General features: G+C 33.5%; 1 protein-coding gene across 1 annotated transcript in view; it reads left to right on the top strand.

Moving 5' to 3' along the window:
- The window catches only part of Mybl1 (MYB proto-oncogene like 1), a 38,807-nt gene extending 25,229 nt beyond the window's left edge, over window positions 1-13,578 (top strand). The window contains exons 9-16 of the mRNA XM_041667545.1: window positions 1,426-1,659; window positions 3,802-4,170; window positions 6,473-6,615; window positions 7,051-7,165; window positions 8,239-8,355; window positions 8,580-8,684; window positions 9,160-9,339; window positions 11,001-13,578. Coding sequence (XP_041523479.1) covers window positions 1,426-1,659; window positions 3,802-4,170; window positions 6,473-6,615; window positions 7,051-7,165; window positions 8,239-8,355; window positions 8,580-8,684; window positions 9,160-9,339; window positions 11,001-11,129 — 1,392 coding nt within the window. The 3' untranslated portion in view covers window positions 11,130-13,578. The remainder of the gene's footprint in view (window positions 1-1,425; window positions 1,660-3,801; window positions 4,171-6,472; window positions 6,616-7,050; window positions 7,166-8,238; window positions 8,356-8,579; window positions 8,685-9,159; window positions 9,340-11,000) is intronic.
- Window positions 13,579-13,874: the final 296 nt, after the last annotated feature.

Raw genomic sequence — 13,874 nt, 5'->3', positions numbered from 1 at the left:
GATTATTTAGTCCTTAGCACCATCAAAAACCCCAGAAAGGTGTCATGTTGTCTAACAACAGGGACATCTGTCTGTCTGGACAGTCATCCAAAGTTCTTGTGTGCATTGGGGCATCCAACTTTGGCCTCCAGGCCTAGTATATCTGACAGACACTTTTGGGAAGCAAGGAATTTTGAAGAACTGTCGTGCTGTGTATTGGCAAGGTTTGGCAGTCACTTTTTTTGTGTCCTGCTGGTTCAGTTTTGACAGTATACTGTCAGCAATTGAGGCAAGGGGAGTTTCTTTGCCCAGATGGCTAGCTTTTTTGCCATAAAGTAAACTCCATATGGAGGTTCTTTGATGCCCATCATCCTTTTTTGAAGTAGACTGATAGTATTAGGAGCAGACATGTCTCATTGTCATGAAAAGCCTTAGGTTAGTAAACATATTAAATTGCCTGGGTTGTTTCTAAAGAAACAACTTGTATAAGCCTGATATCAGAGTATTTAATCTGCAATGAGAACAAAGATAAGGAATAGAATATAGTAAGATGAAATAAATCACTTAGTTTTAAAAGAACATAAGAAAATTATGTACATTAGATTCACAGTCAGAATATGTTCTTGGAAGAAGTCTTATTTGAGGTCAGTCTTGAAAAGAAGTATTTTTTATTTTCTGCGCATTGGTGTTTTGCCCACATTTATGTCTGTGTGAAAGTTTTGGAACCCTTGGAACTGGAGTTACCATGCTTTTGAGCTGCCATGTAGGTGCTGAGAATTGAATCCAGGTCCTCTGAAAGAGTAACCACTGTTCTTAACTTCTGAGCTATCTCTCCAGCCCTGAATTCAGTCTTGAAATGCAGGATGATTATATTGTATATATATTAGCAAGATAGATGTATTAGGACAATATTTTAGCAGATGAAAGTGTATTATTATCTATCAATCACATGGCATACCTCTTAATATTTAAAGTGTCTTTTAAGTCAAGGCAACACTTTGTGTAAATGGTGGGTTAGGGAATGTTCTAGATAAAGAGAACAATAGTATGTACAAAGGCTGTCCAGAGTAAAAAAAAAAAAAATCACTCATCAGCGAGTTAAAAGTACTAACGTTTGGTATTCTCATAGAGTGAGGGTTGTGAGTGGAATTGTGGAATGAAGTTTAAAAAGAAAATAGACTACAGTTTAGTTCTTTGTTACATATAAGTGCTAGTTTTATTGGCAGTGGCTTTATAGTTAAAATTTATTTAGAAAAAAAATCTAGTCAAGGAATGAAATTTAGTGGAAACAAAGTATATACTAATATTGAAGAGAGGCTATACTGGGTACTATATCTTTTTATTTAAAATAATATGAAGCATGTATTGAAATTTTTTATTTAAAATTTAAATTCATACCTATATTGAGAATGGCTAATAATATTCAATTTTCTTTTGTACCTTTAGCAACCTGGAAGCTTTTCTAGCTGGTCTGGTAGTTTCCTTATGGATGATAACATGTCTAACACACTGAATAACCTTGAGGAACACACTGCCGAGTTTTATAGCATGGATGAAAATCAGACTGTTTCTGCTCAGCAAAACTCACCCACAAAGTTTCTAGCTGTAGAAGCAAATGCTGTGCTGTCTTCTCTACAGACCATCCCTGAATTTGCAGAGACTCTAGAACTTATTGAATCTGTAAGTTTGAAATTATGAAATTAATAACATAATCTCATGTTTAGAAGCTTAGTTTAATATTTAAATAGACATTTACCTACTTAAATGCTAAGCATTGCCTAATTTTGATCTCTTTTGTAGAGGTTTCTGACCAAAAAAAAAAAAATTAAAGGTTTAAGTCCTTCTCAAATATGTCTCTTAAAGATGTTTTAGAATTAAAAATTTAATTCATTATTAGATGAGTTATTTAAATACATTAGAATGTTTTAAACTAGAGGAACTATAAAGAAGAAATTTTAAATCTATATATTCAGACTTGATCGTTTGATGTATAGAAACACACACATATCATTCATGTTATATTTTTATCTTCTATTATATTATGATTCTGTCTTTGGTTTCTTAACATACATATAATTTTGAACAGGGTCTCACTGTGTATCCCTGGCTGACCTGGAACTCCATATATAAACCAGGCTGGCTTTGAACTTACAGAGGTCTGTCTGCCTCTGCCTCCTGAGTGTTGGGCTTAAAGGCATGTGCCACCCACCATGCCTGGATCTTAAATATATTTTTTAAGCTTGAATTTTGAGGCTTTATAGTATTCCAGCATATGAGAGTTTGACAGTAAGATAGTTTATTTACTGAATGCATTGCTGTGTGTTTAGAGAACATCTAGATTTTCCATATCATCAAGAAAAGGTAATATTTATAAAAGCTTTATTGTCAAATCATGACAATTATATACTTGGCTAAATTGAATTTCTAAGTCAAAGTATGTGTTCCATACATATTATTAAATGGTTATATAGTTTTATAGTATTTTCCTATTTAATAGAATGATTTTATGATGAATTAATTCTTTTTAATAATAGCCTAAAATAATTTTTTCTTTTTATATAATATATTCTGACAGAAAATTTCAGCTACTGAGTTAGATGAAATATTATCTTGTAGTATTTTTAATTGTTATTATAAAAATTGTAATGTTTTCTTCTAAAGTGTTCTGCTTAATTAAACAAAGATGTTTAGACAAAGCTTGTTTTTACTGGTAAAAATGAGTAAATAACTTGTTAGAAATTATCATCCTAACATTTCTTAATGCTGTGGTGCCCGTGTGAGATGCTGAACCACTCCACATGCCCTGACTGAAGGCCACAGCTTTCCAGATTTCCTTGTTTGTAGCAAATGCTTTTTATACAGTTATGGCCATTAGTGGTCACGCCCTCTACACAGTGTGGTGGTTTCCCAGGTCAGATCCCGCAGGCTTTTATCTTTGTGTTGTTGAGGCTTGCTGTTGCAGGGAGTCTTGTTCATAGCGGTAGAAGCCATGGAGACAGAGATGGAAAGAAATGGGCATTTAACTTTCCATCATCACCTCAAGTCAGATGGATTTGCTTGCACCCTTTTGGAGAAACTGAAAATCTCCATCAGGAAACAGTTAGGAACTTCTGAGTAGCCTAGGTGAAGAATTTCCACTGTCCTGGAGAGTGTCACCTCCCACCCCACTCTCTATCTGCCTTCCTTTACTGCCATAAAGGCAGCGAGCCTTAGTCACTTACACGTCGATGCATTTCTGAGGTAGGGCCTTCCGTGTCCATTTTTCTGCCTTACAAGATAAAAGGGAACAGTTTGTGGCCATTTTCTATTTAAACAGTGGATTTAGATAGAAGATAAACAATGTGCCTGGTGAATGGGAGCATTTATTTAAGAGCATGGAGCAATTCTACACCATCCACATTAATATCTCTTAAGTAGGGACTGTCATAGAGATGATATGACAGAAAGGTTTATTTAATTTGTCTTTACACTTGAATCACTCATTTGAAATCATTTAAAAAATCTTTCTATATTTTTCAATTAATAAAATGCACTAATGTAAAATGTAATGTCAAATATTCAGGGCATGTAATTTTCCAACATGGAAATACAATTGAACGCCAACGAATAAGGAGATTTCTTATTTTTATTTAAAATTCTGTTTACAATCTGAAGACAGTGAAAAGGGAAATGGGTTATTTAGAGTTTTATTTTAGATGGTTTGGATTTATAAGCAATGCTTCATAAACAAATTAATATGAAAAGGAATTATTATCCTGTGTTCAGATCATATTTAATTAACTAGGTTACAACTTAATGAGTTAAGAATTCATTTTTTTGTAGGATCCTGTAGCATGGAGTGATGTTACCAGTTTTGATCTTTCTGATGCTGCTGCTTCTCCTGTCAAGTCTACTCCAGTTAAACTAATGCGAATCCAACATAATGAAGGAGCCATGGAATGTCAATTTAATGTCAGTCTTGTACTTGAAGGGAAAAAGAACAGTTGTGATGGTGGAGACAGTGAAGCCATTTCTCTAGCATCCCCAAATGTGGTCAAGTTTAGCACTCCACCAACCATCCTCAGAAAGAAGAAAAGAATACGAGTGGGTCAGTCTCTAGGCAATGAGCTCGGTGATGGCTCCTTCAATGAAGGCAGTAATACAGCATTAAAACACACACCAGTGAAAACACTACCATTTTCTCCTTCACAGGTACTAATGTTGCTTCACTTATGTTTGCAAATGTAGACAAGATTAATTAAATTAGATCTTTAGTGCCTTTAATAGCAGTAGGTTGCTTTGTTAACACAAAGATATATCTAAGTGTATGCATGAGAATGGTGAACTCAGTGTCTCACCAAGGGTAGTATCTGCATTACAGCACCCTAGAATTTCAAGAGCTAAAAGGGACTTTTTCTTTGTCATATAGTGCTTTTTTATAAGACTCTTCAGGAAACTGGCCCCAAAGGGTAAAATGATTTATTTGCGCAAGGGTATCTAATGCAGAGCTAAAACTAAGATCCAGGATGACTCTTCGATCCTGGATTGTTCATCATATATGTCTGGCATGCTGTAAACAGATCTTATCTGTATACAGCAATTTAGATTTTCATTTACATGTTAAGTTTTTGTTTTTGACATTCTTTGGAAGAAATCTAGACGACTATTTATTCTAAGAATCTCATGTTTGGATATTCAAGATTAACTACTTAATTTTTTAATAATGTTCCCAGAAGCAGATGTACACATTATAATTATTTTTGTTAATGTAAAAATGTTGTTATATTCCAGGAGCCTGTCACTTTTCTTACAGTATATCAGTTATCTTTCTAAAGACATTGGACGCCAGAGGGAATACAGTTTTGAAGTTCAGCAGCTGCTGTTTGCTGGAAGTGTTTTATTTATTTTAATGTTTTTTTTTTCTGTTGCTTTGGTAAAATATCCTGACAAAAGCCATTTAAAGAAGGAAGGATAGAGTTTGTTTTAGCCTGCAGTTCACAGTGACAATGTAGTAGAAGTTACAGTGGCAGGGATTTGAGAGAGCTGGTCACCTTAACATCCACAGCCAGAAGAGAGCTAGGAATGCATGCTGCTGCTGCTTAGTTCCATTCCTGCTACCTGGAAATGGCCCCTTCCCTTTTAGGCTGGGGTTCCCCACCTCATTTAACACAATTAAGTCAGTCCCTCACAGGTATGCAGAGGCCCATTTCCCAGGTGATTTTAGATTTTGTCAGGTTGACAGCTAATTATCACACAAATGATAGAAAGTTTTATGAGATAAGTAGGTACCTTGAAGGTCAAATAAATATGGGGAGGTCTGAAATATTGTTGGAGGTATGTTTTAAGTTAGGAACACAGCTACTGCGATCTGAAAATGCTTGAGATAATATAGTTTACGTGTACTACAATGTGAAGAGTGTATTCTCTCTCCAGCTCTCAAAGCTCAAAATTATTCCAAGGTAGATGAGGGTTTCCATTTCCAGAGCTTTACACATTAGTGATTTTTACTGAAGTGAATTCTATGCTAGGAAGCCAGTGGGAGGTGCTTATATCCTATGCCATTTGGCTTTTATCCTTTGAAAGAGTTGATTGCTAATCCTAAGTGAGATGATTCAAGTATTAGGAGTGACAGAGCAAGAGTAGACTGTAGTTGTATGCGGCACTTTTGAAGCAGTTTTCACTTCTTCATATTGCCGCTTCTAGTCTGCTAGTGACAAAAGAAAATTAGGTTTTTATAATAGTATTTAAGTTAAGTCTCAGTACATTGTGTAATTTAGAGGGTGTACTCTTGTTTTGTCTGCTTGAAGTATATGTGCTTCTAGGCAGGCGGGTTTGCCAGACAGCTTTCAATAAGCTAGCAGTGTTCCTTCCCAAGACTTGTTCTTCCTGAGTAGTTGTAACAACAGTCTGAGTTCAAGATACTCAAAGAAAAGCACACTTACCATTATTTATGAATGACAGTTCACAGCTAACTTTCTCAGTTACACTCTTGTACCAGACTGAAGATGTGCTGCAACAAATTGTTCTAAATTTTCTGTGCTATTATAAACCCGACCATTTGTAAGACAAGTGTTTCTACAACAAATGTTTTTCATGTACTAGCCTGTTCAGAGTGTTTCAGGTGCTGGGAAGCAGCAGTAAACAAAATAGAAATTTCTTGTCATTATGGAGCTTAATTTCCATGAAGTAGAAAATATATGTAGTATTACTGAAAATCTTTTCCTAAAACAATAGAAAAGTCTTACCAGTTTGATATTTTTTAAAAATATTTATTTATTGATTATGTATACAATATTCTGTCTGTGTGTATATCTGCAGGCCAGAAGAGGGCACCAGACCTCATTACAGATGGTTGTGAGCCACCATGTGGTTGCTGGGAATTAAACTCAGGACCTTTGGAAGAGCAGGCAATGCTCTTAACCACTGAGCCATCTCTCCAGCCCTACCAGTTTGATATTTGTATAGGAATTTTGATGTTCTAATATATTGTCTGTGAATTCTGTTCTCCTTTAAGTTTTTTAACACATGTCCTGGAAATGAACAACTTAATATAGAAAACCCTTCGTTTACATCAACCCCAATTTGTGGGCAAAAAGTTCTGATTACAACTCCTCTTCAGAAGGAAGCAACTCCCAAAGACCAAAAAGAAAATGTAGGGTAAGTCTGCATTAAATAAGATTATGTTAGGGAGAGCAGGAGGCATAAAGTCAAGAGTATGTTAGCATTTTATTCAAGTAAATGGCACATTGCATAATCTCTATGTCTATAGATTTAGAAGTTGGTTGTTATTCTTTTTAAAGTCACAACCTTTATTCTGTTCCTGTAGAATACTGAAAACTGGATAAATATAGCATAAAATTTTTATTTCAAGCAAAATATTCTTATTACTTTTCCTAAGACATTCTTCCTTTTAAAAAAATACTAATTAAAGAATGAACAACTTTAGGCAACCATATATTAAATATCTCTATAATACTTTAGAAAAACATGTGTATATAAAAATGTAGTTTATGATTTTTCAGGGCTTTGCCTTCCTTAACATACATGAACTTATATCATGAGAGTAATAAAAATATCTGAATGATTGACTAGGTTTAGAACACCTACTATTAGAAGATCTATATTGGGTACCACACCAAGAACTCCTACTCCATTTAAGAATGCACTTGCTGCTCAGGAAAAAAAGTATGGACCTCTTAAAATTGTGGTATGTATACTCTTGATTCTCAAGCATTTCCTAGTTTTAATTAAAGAAAAAGTGGTGTATATCATCTTGAAGTTTTTAGTGTTAAAAAGTGTTTATTGAAACTGAAATAAAATTTTATCTCTTAATTTATGAATGTAATTTTGTGTTAATATTACTTGACCTGTAAATAACCGTTAGTTTGATTCACTTTAAGTTTGTGTGTTCTCATGTTAATTAGAAGAAAACAGTTTCAGTGGCATGCTTTTTTTCTTAATGTTAAAGCATGTATTTAGTAGTTTCATTGCAATAGAATTAATATTTTGATATATCTAATCACTTAATGCTGCTGAGGAAACTAACAGGTTAGGGAACCTTCAGTTTCTCTTCTATGTACAAGTTATTAACCACATCCAAGTTTTTTATTGTGAAACTAAACAAGACAATACAAATAAAGAGCTTGTCTCTAGTTTCATTATAGTGAGGACTTAGTCACTGCTATTAGTCTTGTAGCTGTGGTAGCAATAGTTCATGAGTTAATACATCTGTGAAGTGTTCTAGTTATTTGTGTTCTCATAAATATTGTTATCTTTAAAATACCTCAGAAAAGGCCAGAATATTCTAGACATATGTAGATATTTTGTTTATTAGAAATAAAGCTGTTACTTAAATTTTATTTCTTCAATGATAGTTTAAATTTTGTTCTATTTTTAGTAATTTTAGGAAGTAGGTTCATTAAAATTAATATTCATTAATATTTTAAGCAACTATTACTATGATCTGATTAATTAATTAATTTGTATATCTATAGAAAGAAGATAATTTTGTTAATATTGTAAAAGTCTAAAAGTTAAAGCAAAAACCAACTGTTTATTATTATTATTGTGGGTGTACACATGCTATGATACTCTTGAATAGGTTAGAGGACAGCTTTTGGGAATTAATTCTCTCCTCTACCATGGACTCCGGGGATGGAACTTGGGTTGTCAGGCTTGTTGTCTTACCAGGCCAACAGGCAGAATTTTATATACAAAGAGAGAGAAAAAAAAGAAATTTCTGGCAATTGCCTTTTAAAACCTTTAAAAAAAATAATTTAGTCCCAGCCACTTGCCTTCTTGGAAGAAGACATTCGAGAAGTTTTAAAAGAAGAAACTGGAACAGACATATTCCTCAAAGAAGAAGATGAACCTGGTTACAAAAGCTGCAAGCAAGAGGTAATCTTGAGGATTGTTTATATCTTCATTTCCATAGTTAGTTAGAGGAGGTGTCTGTGTAACTTCAGCTGCCCTCAAACTTGCAAATCTCCTGCCTGCTCTTGCTGAGAGCTGTGACTGGGTGTGTTACTCCGTGCAGCTCTTCTAGAAGTACTGCTTATGAAAGGCTTCATCATGTACAAGAGACTTGGATATAAAGTTACCTTGTAAATTATTTTTCTTAGCATTCTGCATCTGTGAAGAAAGTCAGAAAATCATTAGCCTTAGAAAGCTGGGACAAAGAAGAACCAGGCTCTCAGCTACTAACTGAAGACATTTCAGATATACAGGTTTGTAAAGAATTCATACATGTTTTTAAATGTCTGTCTTAAATCATGGTGGTTCTCATTTTATATTCATTGCTTGACCAGATCATTTTAAGGAGAATCACAGAAAATTTAGGATTGTTTTGCCTAATTCAGAGAGAACCTATTATCTATGAAAAATATATTATTTTTTAAACTTATTTTATTTTAAGAGAAGTTAATCTTTTGTATGATGTCAAAAAAACAGTGGTTCACAAACCTTTAAATCTGAATTATCAAAATATTACTATAGCACTATAAGTTTATTTTGTGTAATTACCAAGATATTATTCTAATGCTAGACATTATTTTGTGTAATTACAAAGATATTACTAGATATTTCATCAGAGCCAAATGCTTCCTAAGAGGAAAATTAACAGGGCTTCCATTACCCTCTTACTCAGTAGTCTCTTGTCTCTACTTTTGAATTAGTTATTTTCCTCTTTCTTTTTTCTCTTAGTCAGAAAATATACTTGCAACATCTTTATTAATGATACCATTATTGGAAATACATGACAATAGGTGCAACTTGACTCCTGAAAAACAAGATATAAATTCAGCCAACAAACCATATACACTTACTAAAAAGAAACCAAACCCTAACCCTTCTAAAGTTGTCAAATTGGAAAAGAATCTTCAGGTATGGATTTATAAGTTTCTTTAGTGGTTTTGTTGCTGTTTAGTCAATGGTCACTTTTAACTTACTGATTACAAATTATACTTTTTCTTTTAAAGTTTAAATTGACAAGTACAATAAAAATTATTATTTTGTCACTGAAAGCAAATTTGGGTTTAAACGAGACTCATTCTTCAGTGCACATACCATCTCTACAATTAGAATTTTAACCAGAGATTTTTAGGGTTTTGTTGTTGCTGCTGTTGTTTTGAGACAGGATCTTAGCTCGTTATGTAGCTGACCTTGAAATCATAGTCCTGCAGCTTCACCTTCTTAAATCCTGGGATACAGATTTGTGCCATCATGCCTGGCCCTTTCATGATTTCTTTGTGTGTGTGTGTGTGTGTGTGTGTGTGTGTGTGTGTGTGTAATGATATTTAAATCCACTTCTGGTATTTTTTACCTGTAAAATAAAAGTGAATAGCCACATTCGTTGTTCCTAATTGGTAAGTAGGTGGAAGCATTTTCAGCATAATTTTTTGTTGATATGATTGTGCCCAGTAAACTCTGGATCAGAAGCTATAAAACAAGAAACTCCCCCATTCCTCTGTGGCCAGTAAATGGTTGCAAATGAAGGCTGGTGAAATTCTTATCTGTTGTCTTAGGAGTTTACCCAAAGAATATGAATTGTTGGAGAGGAAGATTTCTTCTTTATGCCTCACTGACTGCAGAATAGTTTCCCTGACACTGAGGCATTCCTTGAGAATATCTTTGGCAATCAGATATAGACAACTACCTGTCTGTCTTGGGCCATGGCTTTCAGAGAGTGACATAATGCATTCCCTTAATTGACTTAAAGTGCTTTTAATTCCCAGTATTCAGTTAATATAGAGCTTCATATATACATATTATATATATATGTATATAATATAGGAAGTTCATCATGTAATAACTCTTACATATCATATAGAAGTCTTTATTCTTTGATAAGGGAGAAAACAGGGTGCACCTGTGGTTCACTTTTTGACATCACATCTTCCCTCTGAGTCTTTTCCTTTTTCTTGGTACTGGGGACAAAACCCGAGTGAGTCTCCTACAGGCTAGATAAATACTCTACTAATGATCTACATCTCCAGCTCCTCTTTTTAAAACTTTTGGAAAATTTGGGGACAAAAGAGATCTATATTTTTTTCCTGTTATGATTCATTTGTTTTCTGGGGAGCTGTGGGGAACAAAACTATGCTATTATACTATTCACCACAGGCCAGTGAGCAATATACACAGTCATAATAATTACACAAAATTGTCATAAATATTTTAGTATGTGTTAAAAATATAGCATCTCATTTTAAAAGATATAATATTGTTATCAAAATATTTTATAGCAATTACTTATAAAATTCCTAGTCAAACAATTGATTTTTAAAAGTCTAGTTATGAAGACTGGCAATATGGCTCAGTGAATAAAGGTGCTTGTTACTAACCCTTATGACCTAAGTTTGGTTCTGCAGTCCACATGGTAGTGAGAGGATTGACTCCTGAACTTTGTCCTTTGACTTCCACGTATGTATGTGGCGTGTTACGTGCACACACACACTTGTACACATGCATGCACTCTAATTATGAAGTGGTTTGGGTAGTTAATTTTACTAATTTTTACATCACTTTTGCTATTTCCTTCATAGTCAAATTGTGAGTGGGAAACAGTGGTGTATGGGAAGACAGAAGACCAACTTATCATGACTGAACAAGCGAGAAGATATCTGAGTACTTACACAGCCGCCAGCAGCACTTCAAGAGCTCTCATACTCTAATTGCTACTAAAGCTGATACAATGCCCTACCCCTACTGTATTTTGTGCCAAATTAGGTTGCAAATGGAACTTGTCTCAATTAATTTTTTAAAGGTTTTAATACATCCCTACAATGGTTCGCATTTTTTCTATATTGGACAGACAATAATAAGCCACTTAAAGTAAGGGGTAGGTAAATTCATTATTTACTTTTTAAGAAATGAGAGTTTTAAAATTTGTTTTTAAAGAACACAATGGGAGAATAAAGATGTTCATGGGTATTCCAAAGCAAATTTTCACATAATTTCTTTAAGGATATATGTCAGTACTTTCTCAAGGTTATAGTCTGTTTATAAACAAGTTAAGTATGTGTGATCTCTGAAAGTCTATATTTAGGACCCGGGGGCTTTATGAAGTACTTTTGCACGTGTGCTGATTTATTTAGACTACCATTTATAAAGAAACACAATGAGAAGGAGTCGCAAGGAAGCTAGAAAGTTGCACTACTAATTTTTGGTATTTTTCAGAAACAATGAAATTAACTACAGTGTTAAGCATATTTATTTGAGCATAGTAATAAAAAAGCATTGAAAGTGGGCTTTTTCTTACTAGTAAAGAGTCAGTATTTCTTAAGTCTCAGAAGAGCTGAGAATTCTGTTGAATGTATTGTACAGTATATAGGAGCAGGAAAACTGTGTAAATTAAAAAGATGTCTGTTTTTATAATTTATTTTCATTTTTAAAGCTTAAATGTAGATATTTATATATATACAGGGTGTCTAGAAGCCATTGTTGTTTCTTGTCATTACAGCTAACGTAGTAAAGAATAACTTTGACTTTCAAGTATGAATTAGTTGTTATAGCTGCAAAGAATACAATATCTATACTGTATGTCACATCTACCTAAATATTGCACTATATTCTTTAAATCATGTTGGTTATAAAATAGTTCTAAAATGTACTAAATAATAATTTAATATTTTCTTTTTAAATTATATTGGAGGTCATAAATTAATCTGGTGATTCGTGTATGTGTTTGAAATTTTCATTTTGTTTAAAAAACAATATGGTACCTTGCTCCCTAAAACAGTCTGCACTTAGAAAGTTTATTCTATTTACTCAATGTTTCAGAATTAGAAAATATTATCTTTTATTTATACAAATATTTTGTCCTTTTATAAATGTTTTGTGTTTCCAGGTTACAACAGTTGCTTCAGTTGCCTGTTTAGGTGTTTGCACTTATTTTATTTCTTTTTGAAAGAATGTCTTTGCTTATGTGGTAGAGATTTTATGTAATTTTTGAGACATATAATGGTGTGCTGTCAACCTAAACACTGACAAGCAAATAGAATTGTACACTGTAGTTTGAATTATTTATAATTGACACACTCTCTCCCTCTCCACTCCTGAAGTAAGCTGCTATAGAAAGTAGCAGAATCGGCTGCTATGAGAGATGGAAAGAGCGACCACCACTTGCACTGTGTGAAAAGATAAGCAAATGATGGCAAGTTCTCAAGTTAACTTAATGGATTCAACTATTACCAAGCAGATTCTTACAAAGACCAAAACACTACTATGCCTCAAAACCAAACCAAACAAAACAGCTTAAGATTTTAAGAAATTCTATTTATCTGTTAATAGAAATGGGACTACTGAATATTTTAATGCCTAGTTCTTCAACAGTAGACCTAAAAAGGTTTTAAGCTTTAAATCCAATTGCTAGTTTTTGCATACTATATGTTAGTGAGAAGTAAAGAATATGTGTGGTGGTACTAAGATTATGCCTTCTTGATAACTAATAGGTAAAACAATTTGAATCTTCTTAGCATGTTAAATATGTTTTTTTTCTAATTAATGAACTTCTCACAGAAATGTTGCTTTGTAAAACCAATGATTGTGGAAAAAAATCATACTATATCATTTCAGTTACTTTGGGGTAATAATAGTACATAATTCCTTTTAAAAATGTAGTTTTTAGCTGCATCGGATACAATAGTCTCCAATTGCCAAAGTAAAATATCTCAGATATGCTACATATTTTAAAACATATTTTTTCTTGAGCATTAAGTTAACACAAATGTTAATATATTGTATATAAGCCTGGGCTTATGGAATGTAGTATATATTTGGGTTGGTGTTGGTTGAATCCTCAAGTTAACTGCTTTGTTGCTTTTTTGTTGTTGTTGTTCCAAGATTTGTAATCATAAACATGCCAGGCATCTTAAGTCATCTTTTTTACTGTTGGTTTGGATTCTTCAGTTTTCTGAAGATGCCATGCATACAGGTAGTAGCCATACATGCATGGAAACTGACTACACACATACCATACTGCATTTTATATTAAGGTTTTCACATTAATACAGCAATTACACTGACTAAATTGAGTTTTAATATATGAGAAAACTTTGCATTGTTAGAGAATCTTGCAGACAATGTTGAAACCTATTAACATCCAAATAAAGCATCTGTGTACAAGCTGACGTGGTGTTGCTCATTCACTTTGCTTCCGTGTAATGGATTTGATTGAACCCTTAAGACCCGAGTCCATCATTGAGTTCTTACCCTTTGTACTCTTAGAGCTCCCTTTGCAGGTGATTTCCCCTCTTAACAAATGTGGCCCCTCCAACAGACTTCAGTCAGAAACACTTCAAGTTCCTTTTACATTCTTTTGTGTAACTTTTATTGACACTGGAAATAGAATGTTCAAAACAGATTTCTCTTTCCCCACCTGGACCTGCCCACCCTTTGTCAGGTTTCTAAGTGGAATT

The sequence above is a fragment of the Microtus oregoni genome, unplaced genomic scaffold (genome assembly GCF_018167655.1).
Source record: "Microtus oregoni isolate MIOR12 unplaced genomic scaffold, Mior012 000017F_ref0000208, whole genome shotgun sequence".
Classification (NCBI taxonomy): Eukaryota; Metazoa; Chordata; class Mammalia; order Rodentia; family Cricetidae; genus Microtus; species Microtus oregoni.
This window is presented reverse-complemented; position numbering and strand designations above follow the sequence as displayed.